Raw genomic sequence first — 12,036 nt, 5'->3', positions numbered from 1 at the left:
AGAATAAAATATACATTTCCTTAATGTACGGAATTATATACAGGTATACACATTTTTGAAGATATTCACTAATTTTTACTTGCGATTTTATTAATTGTAATGGATTTTATATATATATATGCTACTCTCTCGCGACAATGTTTAAATAAATCACGACTATTAACGCCATCTTGTGGTCATGTTTAATAGTGATATATTGACGCTAGGAATAACACTAAGTTGCAGTTTCTGAGAGTTGTGACGGGATTAACGTTACCAAGGTCTCTGACTCTGTTCTCGCTCTTACCATAGGTGAGTGTAATTGGAAAACATTCTATTTAAAAGGTTTTACTATTCAACTGCTGTAACCATTTTTATTGGAAATCCACGTAGAATTTATATTATTCTTTTTATTTTGCGTAGATATAGTGGATATTTACTAGGTGAGCCAAGGCGTAAACGCCGGTCGCCATTTCGCTAGAAACCCAGCCTTGAGATAGGTTGGAATAATCTCTTTGTCGCTGTATATTGAGTACTGGTTATGTGTCACAGCTTCTATTTAACCTTTCTTGGTGGCTGCATATTAGGTGCTGATTATATGTGGCTGGATCTGTTTTGTGTCTATTTTTCGCTGTATATTGGGTGTCATTATGTGTCACAGGACCTGTTTTATATCTCGTTGTCGCTGCATATTGGGTTGTGGTTATGTGTAACACTACCTGCTTTATATCGTTTTTACTGCATAATGTGTACTGGTTATGTGTCACAATGTATTTTCGTATCTCTTTTTTTCGCTGCATTTTGGATACTGGTTATGTGTCGTAAGATTTGTCTTCTGACTTTTTTCTGCTCCATATTAGGTTCTGACGATGTGTCACAGTACCTGTTTTATGTCTGTTTGTTTATTTTTTTCGCTGCATGTTGAGTGATGGTTATGTGTCACAAGGACCTGTTTTGGAGAATATATCGGAATTAATGCAAAAAATCAGCCTATAACGTGCATCAAGCCAGTTCTTATTTTGTTATAGACCGATTGTTTAATCGCTCTTTACAATCGTTTTTATTAATTTTATTCATCTCAAGAAAAATAATAACTTAGTTAACGTAAGTAACTTATTTTTATATGTTGCGTTACATGTAGTGTTACTTATAGGTGTTGGTTATATGAAAACGTAAAGAGGATTTTAAACGAAGGCTGGAATATGGAAGAAACTATATAAGCTTTACAGTTATGATTTTTAGAGAAACTCCTTAGCTAGAAGCTAACTAATAAAGGAAATGTGTTGTCATGATTCCAGGACCATTTGAAAATTCACTAATTAAGATAAAAGGTTTTAATATTGTAGCTGAAACACTTGAGTTTACATTGAGTTCCTAACCTATAGTATGCACTTATATCTCGGATTACACAGTTTATTTAATTTTTCTTTTACAAAATTTAATTACAGAAATTTTGTTTTTGTAACGTTTTTCTGTTAAGTCATTCAATAAATGTGTTGACATTCCTGATAATTCACGACTTTAAAAATAAACCAAACTCTCTACTAGTTTTGTAAGACGATGGAAGATAAATTGAATAAGCCTACAGAGTTTATAGCATTGTAATTAAAGGCATATTTGATACAAAATAATTTAATTTTGTGTTTTATTTGTTGTTACTTGTTTACATTTTATTTTAGGTACTTTCGATAAGGTCTGATGCAAAATTTGCTTTACTTGTTTTGTAGCTATTATGCTTGTTTGTCCAGAACATTTTTTTACAGCTTCAGGTTTATTTAAGAACGTTTTGTTTTTATTGAATATATTTTGAAACAATAAACAGTTAGATATCTCACAGTATTCTAGCATTGTTTTTTTTTTCTTATTCATAGGTATAGAACATACACATAACATCTGTTATGTGGACTTCAAGGCTGGCTGTTTGGCTTCTAGTCTTGTACTTCGGCACGGTCGACGTAAGTAGAATTTTATAATTTATTTGAAATGATGGGACACGTTGCGCCGTCTTTCTTTTATGTTAATATTTTTGTTTGTTAGATTAATATATGTAAATATTACGGTAACAATATTGAAATTTTATCATTATCGTTTAGAAGTCTTTTTAGGCTCTTGCGAGAAGATAGATTATTCTGGATGTGTATTTTAACTCGAATTTATTCATTTACTTTAGTGGCAGAGTGAATATATAAAAAGTACAGATTAAGTTATTAGTTCCGCACCAGTGTAAGAGCAGAAAAATAGACCGGACAGTTTACGTTCCTGTTTTTCACTGTCGCGTGACGGTGAGTTTTGCATAATAAATATACCCAAGGAACGTATGAAATTGCTTCCATCTGAACATACGTGTTTCCAGTGTTTAAGATGACCTTTTACATCAATACTAATTACTTTTCCACCGTCATGAAACACTAAATATATGAAAGTTAATAATGCTGCAAGATGAACGTATTTATTGCAATCAATATAAATTCAAGAACAAAGAGAAAAACAAGATCTTCTATCGTAAAATTACTAAATCTTTGTTTTACTTTCAGTCTCTTATTGTTATCTGGATTACATGAATTTCAAGGTGCATGAACACGTAAGAATGTTGTTTGTCTAAACAGAGAAAGCGATATGTTGCATCAAACCGTGTACTACCATGTTTGAATAGCCTTTCAAGTAAAGACGAATTGATAATTATATTACTATTTATTATTATTCTATTTTCAAATTTTGCATATTTAAGACAAAAATTCATAGTACTTTTCATAAAGTTTGCGTACTGGTAGCTAGAGTAACTCGTGACGTAAGAAAATTTAACATTATTATTTATAAAAGTAATATGGTTTGCAAACAATTTTGGGTGATACAAAGGCCCAAACATAGCTAGTGCTTAGCTTATCTAGCTGAAAATCTGAGGGTCTTGAATTCAAAGATGTTGCACAGTTACGTTTCGCACTTTCGGCTGAGGATGCAATATAAGAGCGTCATTCAACCTCACTAGTCAGTCAGGAGTAGCCACTTCATTCGACGGGTACTGCTGAGTGTTTGCTTTCCATCTGATCGCAGTTCATAGTTAGGAACGGCTACTTCTGAACTATAAGAACCGCTGACATGATTGCTTAGCCCATTCTCTGCATGAGGTGTCATTCAGCTAAACAAAGAAACAGACTTGTATGAGGTTAGGAGAGAAGATTCGATGGCACAACTAGAACAGCGTCCCTTGACCTGCGCGATAACAGGGACCGGCTCGCTGTCTCCCGAAACTGTCGCAGGGTCACCAAATATGCAATAACAACAAAAAGCTGTTGCAATTTATGTGTGAATATTCTGTTAATCTTGTTTGCTTCTGTGGGATTCCGCCAACCGTTAAGATGGCTAAACTACTATATTAGAGCAAAATGGAGAAATCTTGCAGGTGGCCTTCAAACCGAAATTCTTGAATAAAAAAAAAAAAATGAAATCAACAAAAGAAATTGCTAGAAACTTGCTAGTTTAACAAGCATATTTGTGATTTAAATAGATGAAATACAGTAATAAATATTTTTTCTTCAGATTAAGTTGTTAATTATTCATTATAATAAATCACTACAAATTAAATAATCTAGTTTATTAACCTGAATATGACCTAAGAAAGTCGAAACGTAGTTCTCTGCTTTATCAGTAAAAGTGTTAATACCCATACCAGTTGTCTAAAGACACATTTTTACCTCAAGAGGGTTTCTCATCATCACGAATCTAGTTTATTAGCATTGTCTAAGGCAGGGGTCGGCAACTTACGACCCGCGGGTCGGAATCGGCACGCCAGCCGAAATCATCCGGCCCTCAGTCCCCAAACGAAATATCACATCCACCCGGCCCGTGGTGGTTCTAAAAAAAAATAAAGTTTGTAACTTAATGTGGCTTTCTATCCGCTTACAAACATGGCCTCTAACCCTTGTGGGGAAAGAGGTTGCCGACCCATGGTCTAAGAGATGCACAACTCAGTTTTTTATCGGGGCTAATTTGGAATGTGATTGACAGTTGGTGGGCCGTAATATTTTTTCTTTCGAAATAAGTTTTTAGACCTTTGCGTTTTCTACTAACACTGAAGTTTACTTGACAAAATGTTAGTGAAATTGTGACGCAGGAACTTTTAAATTTAATAACAGACAGAAATATTTCCATCAAATTAAAGAACAAGCAACAACTTTGCGCACTATAATTTTGTGTTTGTTTGTTTGAAGTTGAGAGTAAAGCTGCATGATGGGTTCTCTGTGCTCTGTTCACCTCGGTTTTGTTTGTTTTGAATTTCGCGCAAAGCTACACGAAGACTATCTGCGCTAGTCGTCCCTAATTTAGTAGAGTAAGAGAAAAAGCTCACCTCGGACGTAGAAACCCGGTTTCTAGCGTTGTAAGTCCGCAGACATATAGCTTTTCCACTGGGAAGAAAAGCATAATTTTGTGTCACGAGCCTTACAAAATGAGTTGGCAGACCAGATTTGGCCCGTGGGCCGTATTTTGTGTACCTCATACGTACATTTCAACTATCAGTTTTATAAATCTATAGTTAGCTACGGCCATAATTGTGAATGATATTTTCATTTTTTCGTTCCAAAACAGTGTAAATAAGTTTAGTTACATTAATGCCACCTAGTGGCATAGCGGTATGACTGGGGACTCGTATCGCTAAACCCGAGTTTCGATACCCGTTATGGGCAGAGCACAGAAAGCTCATTATGTAGCTTTGTACTTAATTAGAAACAAACAAACAAATAATTACATTAGACGTCACTCAAGTCATCTTTCATTCCATTCAACTGTTAGTAATACCACCAATATAAGAAGTAAGTCCACCGCTGGTAGAGCGGTTAGTCTTCGGATTTTCAACACTAAAATCAGGGGTTTGATTCCCTTCGGTGGACTCAACAGATAGCCCGACATGGCTTTGCTATTAGAAAAAAACACACACACGCACATGCTATTACTGTCAGATCTTTATGCATTAATATCACGATGTAAAACGATAGAGACAACTTACTCTACAGATTTCTTTATTAGTGTGCATTTGTTTTTATTGGAACATATTAAAGTTGAAGCTTTTTTTGTTGTTCTTAGCATCGATTTATAACAATTCCCTTATGTTTGTATATGGTACAAAACTTAAGCCCACTTATCAATATCTTCTTTGATCTTTCACAACTATAGATAATATTCTATTCTAAGAGGTCGATAATATTTCTCCGTGGGAACCTACGCACTTCAAAACCAATAGAAACTTCCATCTAATTCTTTGTAGTATTTCTCTATACTTGAAATGTGAATAGAGCTCTTTCAAACATTTCTATATACATATATTACTGGAAGAAACAGAACTGGTTGTCTAAAGTCAATAGAGCTAATTAGTTCTAGAGCACATGTCTTTATAAAAAAAAAAAGCAATAACAGAAGATGTAATGTTGTAGAAACCGTTCCAGTCCTGAATCTCTTTTGTTAATTTGAACAAAAATCAACCTGAGCTACTAAATAGTAAGATTATCGTATAATGTGAGCTTTATTCGCTTCCTGTGTATATATGAACGTGATAGTGTTGTTTAACTCATTTAGTACATTCATGAATCATCTTGCTACCACACTTGGATATTCAATATTTTTAGTAGGTATTACGACTACGTGTTTAATTGTCGAGCCTTATAGCACCATAAAAAATCGTATATATAACTCATGTATTTTTCTGTATATTGGAAATGTGTTGCACTAAATACAATTTTTATTAAAGTATTGACTTTTAAGTATATGTTTTGGTAAGTTATATCACGTTCTAGCGGGCTGTAACGTTCAAACCGGATTTCAATACCCATAGTAGGCACAGCACAAGTAGCCCATTGTGTAGGTTTGTGTTTGACACACTAATGTTTCTGGCTGCAGCTTTTCTTTCAGTGTCTCAGCGATAAGTTTGAAAGTCTATAATGCTTAAAATCAGGTTTCTATACCAGTGATAAGCTCAGCACAAATAGTCCACTGCGTAGCTTTGCTTAACGCCAAACGTCTTATCCGGTTGCAAAATGACGAAGATAAGTCAAGTTGCAAGTTTCATGAAACTATAATATAACTACAGCAGTGAAGTCATACCTTCTAAAATGTTTACAGAATTTTTTTCAAAATATGTGTCATGACTCTTCCTTGTAAAAAAAAAAAAAAAAAAAAAAATCTACCTTTTCAGTAACTTGATTGGAAATAAAGTAAACTAACAATATGATACCAGATGTGATTACACGCAACTTATTGGTTAAGTTAATTATGTGGTTGGTATTATGTGCATAAAGTAATAAACTGTTTGTTTGTTTGTTTTGGAATTTCACACAAAGCTACTCGAGGGCTATCTGTGCTAGCCGTCCCTAATTTAGCAGTGTAAGACTAGAGGGAAGGCAGCTAGTCATCACCACCCACCGCCAACTCTTGGGCTACTCTTTTACCAACGAATAGTGGGATTGACCGTCACATTATGCGCCCCCACGGCTGGGAAGGCGAGCATGTTTAGCGCGACGCGGGCGCGAACCCGCGACCCTCGGATTACGAGTCGCACGCCTTACGCGCTTGGCAGTAATAAACTCAGTACGTGACTTGTAACATTGATTTCATTCAGATTCATTAACGATAACAACGTTCAGAGTTATGGTTAAAAATAGTACCTCGCAAGATCAATACAATGTGGATAATTAGATCTGGATTTTGACATGTACATTTTTGCTTCGATAACAGTCTGTGTTCTTGAAATCTAGTACAACTGAGAAAATGTAAGAACGGTAGAGCAAGTTCTTAATTTGATTAGATAACAGCTGTTATACAGAAGTATTGAAAGGCAAAAAAGAGGTTTTGTTAGGTAATCTTTCTAAATTATTAATTATTTAAAAGAGTAAAAACATTCACACATTTAAGTTTTAAAAACCGTAGGTACTAACAACAGTTTTATTTCTCACTTATGGGTAAGAACTAGTTTCACTTACGAAGCTTCCGATTAACCTGTTTCTGCTTTATTAGAAAAGTTTTTGATATTTTGTTTGGTGCAAAAAAATTCGAAGCAACAACAACTAAAAAAGATCCACCGAATGAAATCTTTGCCAATACGACACTCCACCAACTTTAATCGAATAGTGGTATTTATGTCACATTTTAATGTCCACACGACTTAAAATTAGCATGCTCGTTGATAGTATTCGACCCCCTTTAGTTACAGATTGCGAGTAAAGAGTTCATAAACAAAGTTGAAACTAGACAAAATGTAATAGTGAATGTGTGACAGATTATAATGTAGTTTTAAATTTTTGACAATAAAGTTAGAAACAGAAACAACTTATACTTTCCAGAGAAAAACTTTTACATTAGCGAACAACGTTTCGACCTTCTTCGAAACGTTTTATTACTTATACTTTCCAGAAAATAATAATTATGAAACGTTTTATTATTATCTAGAGAGAAAAGTTGCTATTATTTTTGTATTTTTGATGTCAAAATATCCGCACCTTTCCAGTTCGCGCTACAAATTCAGAAAAACTACAAAAGGGCTTTAGTTTATTTATTTGTACTCCATTGAACTACATGTACCCAAGGTAATAAGTTTTTTTCGTTTTATGATAGTAGTAATTCAAACATATATAAAATAATTCAACCTATCAAACATTAAGATCTTTGAATAATTTTAGATGCTATGTACTTGTCACAATTCAATGGAATTAGACTTTGATTAAAATTGCGCGCGCGCGCACACACACACGTATGCGACCTTAACGACACCTTGTGTACACCAGGGTTCAGTTATAACCATCCTGGTGAAAGAGGAGGTAGCCAAATGGAAGACTGTCAATATAAAGGTTTTGTCCACCTGTGAAATAAGTAGCGGAATTGGTTATCACTCTTACAATGCACCCACAGCATTATTGCACGATACGTTACAGTAACTACTACGCCACGTGTATATATATAAAAGGTTACTTTACTATATAGCAAGGAAATTAAGAGTGTGAATATTATTGTATTTTGTTTGTGCGTATTTTTTCCATTTATAAAGTAGTTATTTATTCGTTCTTAAGCGTAAAATTACACAATAGGCTATTTGTAGTGTGCCTACCGTGGGTACCAAAATTCGCTTTTTAGCGTTAAAAGTCTTCAGGTTTATCGATGAGCTACTGAGAGGAAATAGTTATCTCATATTTTAGGGAATGGATGAATTTCAGACAATATAAAATAATCTGAATAGAACTGTCATTTTTCCACTCCATGCATTCGTTTTAGTTACGTTTCTGGATCATTCATTAAGTTATCATAAGCAAGTTAATTCTTTTTGTATATTCTAACGTGTATAGATTAAGCTATGTTGTCCTTAATTTTAAAGCTAAAGAATAATAAAAAAAAAAATTAAATCAAACATCTAACTGTTTAATAGCAGTCTTCTGAGCCATGTAACTTTATGTAAAATGCTCATTAAAACAGAGCAAAATCACTCTTTGATGCATTAATTAATATTTTATTAACGAAATCTTTGTGTAAAATATTAAAATAATGTATTTAGTTGCATGATAATTATAAGTTTATTTATATTTTAAAAAAAGTGGAAATACCTCCCAATGGCTCAACGGTAAGCTTAAGGGCTTAACCTTAAAATTGGGTTTGATATCTGCAGTTGGTACAGCATAGATAGATCATTGTGAAACTTTGAGATAAACGCAAACTAATTTGTTTGTTTTTAAGTGCAAAGGAACAACGTTTTTCTTACCACGTTTTAATCGAACGAGTATCTGTACTGATATATGTTCGTGTAATTCGTGAAACGACAAAGAAAACGTCATTTCAAGCCGAACAGGGCTTGAGTTGAGGGGCAGCGAATCGGAATGCCATTCCTGTTGTAAGAAATTATTGTGAAAATGCTCCTGTTATGGAATGTTCAAGGACATACGAAAATTCAAAGATAAGTTATCGCAATTTTTACCAATTCATATCGTTTGTGCAGGTCTACTTCATTGTGGGTCTAATTTACGACATGTCATTCTACTTTTGAGTTACTTTCAGTGTTAAAATACACTGGGGCGTCACCAAATAATCGAAATAAGTGATTCTGGCAGCCCCCGAATTCCCTGCCTCATTGGGGTTGTGAAATTGAGTTCCACTAGATAACTTTTACACAATTTAAGTCCTGAAGCCGAAATGGCACTGGTCCACGTTGTTTTTGTTTTCAGTGGAGCTTAGCAACTGGATTGTCTATTATATCAAACATGTTGTATCCCTGGGCAAACTCGTGGTGCAGGTGACTGAGCTACTATAAACAAAAAATCCTATCGATAAGAACATAGGTTTTTTTTCATAATATTTAAATTATACAAATAATAAACAGCTCCATAAGCAGTTGGAAAGGCTGTGTAATTTAGATCACAAATACCTTTTTAGTTCTTATGGTAGAAAACTTAAACTATTTGTTTTACTTTGATATATCTAAAGGCTCTATATTCAATAAATCCTGTGAAATTGTGTTTCCTTGCGAATAAAACTTTGTTTAAATAGTAGCATCAGTAATAGTAAAAATATCAGAACATGGCCTCATGGATAGGTATCTGTTTGTTTGTTTTTTTAATTTCGCGCAAAGCTAGTCGAGGTCTATCTGCGCTAGACGTCCCTAATTTAGCAGTGTAAAACTAGAGGGAAGGCAGCTAGTCATCACCACCCACCGTCAACTCTTGGGCTACTCTTTTACCAACGAATTGTGGGATTGACCGTGACATTATAACGTCTCCACAGCTGAAAGGGCGAGCGTGTTTGGTGCGACGGGAATGTGAACCCACGACCCTATGATTACGAGTCGCACACCTTAACACGCTTGGCCATGCCGGGCCTTGGATTTTAGACGAGTTACAATCATTCGTATAAACAGGTTCTGGAAACATTAAAAAAAAAAAAAAGAATAATTTGACTTTTTGCTTCTGCGCACTTGCTTAAAATGAAATAAAAGCATTTTGAAACTTAATCGTCTTTTATCTTAAGGCCCGGCATGGCAAGGTGGATAAGTCACTTGTCTCGTAATCTGAGAGTCGCGAGTTCGAATCCCCGGCACATCAAACATACTCGTCCTTTCAACCGTGGGGTCGTTATAATGTGAAGGCCAATCCCATTATTCCCTGGTAAAAGAGTATATCAAGAGTTGGCGGTGGGTGGTGATGACTAGCTGCCTTACCTCTAGTCTTACACTGCGAAATTAGGGACGGCTAGCGCAGATAGCCCTCTTGTAGCTTGGCCCGAAATTCAAACCAGTCCTTTATATTAATTTAGGTAACATTTATCGTGTCGTACAAAGTTTTATTCACTTAAGATTATTCTGTTGTGAAAAATAATTTGCACAGCTCCACAATGGGTTATATTTATTATGTCTGTAAAACATATTGACTGATACAAGTTCTAATCTAGTGCTTTACTCAGGAGCTTAGATTATTCTGTGTATTAAAAAAAAAAAACAGAGGATTTTCAAATGTAATGACACAAAGTACAGATCTCAACCGCTGTCAACTGGCATAATCACGGTCATTTGGTGAATTTTTACTTTCAATAAAAGCGGAATAATAAATCTAGTTTACGTTTGACGTTAGAAGTTAACATCGAAGACAAAACTATTTCAGTTTTATATTTCATTAACTTTCAAATTCTGCAAACATACTAAAGAACTAAAAAGCGGCGTCCAACAGCATGCTTAACGAGTCACTTACACCACTGCCATGCTTGCTTTAACAATATTGATTTGTAATTTTAAAATCGTCAAAAAATGCCGGCCATTTGACGCCAGAAGGACTGGGTGTGTTGGATTATCATAACTCACCTCGAACGTTTGGTTTAAATTGCTCAACAGGGGGTGAGATTGCTGTTATGGACCTGAGGACTTAAAATGTGCCATAAATTAAAATAAACGCTAAAAGAAGTTAAAATAGAACATTAAGATATATATCTCAGCTGATATAACAGCAAGTATATTCATGCAGTCAACCTATGAATAATTTACTACTTACTTTAAATTCATAGAGAATGTTTTTTGTATTGGTAAGACAATTTCTAAACCTGTCGAAAATAGTTAAAAAAAAACAGCCAAAAAATAAGATATTCGATGATTAAATGGATTTAATGTGTACTATCTGGAATGAAAAATATTTTCTTTCTTCACAATTATGTCTAATGTTAAAATTTATTAGAGATTTTATTTTATGAGTTTCATCCACAAACCTGTTACTGATTTTTTATAAAAAGTAACGTTTAGTAAATTCAAATTATTTAATCTCGAAGAACAAAATTATTACACAAATAATGTATTTAAGCTTAATAATTAGTGTGGCCACCTCTGGTTTGAAGAACAGCTTTGCATCTTGTAGCATTATATCAACGTATTTTATGATAGTGTACAATGTAATTTGGTTCATTTTTTTTTTTAAAGCTACGTCAAAAGGTTTCCTTAAGTATAGTTGATAATTTCGTATGGAGTACAGAAGTATGCAGTCTAGAAAAACTCATCGTTTTATGGGCGTTACAGCAATTGGGTTTTATATCGGCCATTACATTCACTGGACTTCTTCTGATCTTTCTTTACCAAATAAGCCTGGCATTTCTTAGAAGTATCATATATTTAGGATAATTGTGCATTGCGATATGATTTTCTTTTTTCCAATCAGATTCATAAACTAAAAATACAGCATTATTGATTAAAATTATTTGGCATTTATACTGATCCACGATAACACCAACTTTGTAAAGATGGCCAAAACGATTTGAATATATTGGACATCAAACTATCACAAACATTTTTTTATATCTGTTTAGTGGTTCAAGGCACTCCTTCTGTTACCTATTATTGACTCTTCATCAAACATATGTATGCCAGTTGGAACCAGACAGCTGAAATTTAGACTTGTGTAGCCAGAGCACCTCGTACTGCTGTTCCAGTTACCAGGATGCACGTTATTTCGCGAAAAACTAGTAACTTTTTATGTTCTCTTTTCAAAGTAAAGACTTTCTTACCGTTAAGCTTCTTCAAGAAACCACATTCCTACAGCGTTCTCGAGACTGTAC

The 12,036-nt window shown here is 34.3% G+C and overlaps 1 protein-coding gene across 3 annotated transcripts in view; it reads left to right on the top strand.

Moving 5' to 3' along the window:
- Positions 1-180: 180 nt before the first annotated feature.
- LOC143234053 (follistatin-related protein 5-like) overlaps positions 181-12,036 on the top strand; it is a 130,440-nt gene continuing 118,584 nt past the window's right edge. For all 3 annotated transcript variants that reach the window (XM_076471091.1, XM_076471090.1, XM_076471089.1), the window contains exons 1-2: positions 181-291; positions 1,851-1,934. In XM_076471091.1, coding sequence (XP_076327206.1) covers positions 1,878-1,934 — 57 coding nt within the window. In that variant the 5' untranslated portion in view covers positions 181-291; positions 1,851-1,877. The remainder of the gene's footprint in view (positions 292-1,850; positions 1,935-12,036) is intronic.

The sequence above is a fragment of the Tachypleus tridentatus genome, chromosome 12, assembly GCF_004210375.1.
Source record: "Tachypleus tridentatus isolate NWPU-2018 chromosome 12, ASM421037v1, whole genome shotgun sequence".
Lineage (NCBI taxonomy): Eukaryota > Metazoa > Arthropoda > Merostomata > Xiphosura > Limulidae > Tachypleus > Tachypleus tridentatus.
Note: the sequence above shows the minus strand (reverse complement) of the source record. Positions and strands in the feature narration are given on the sequence as shown.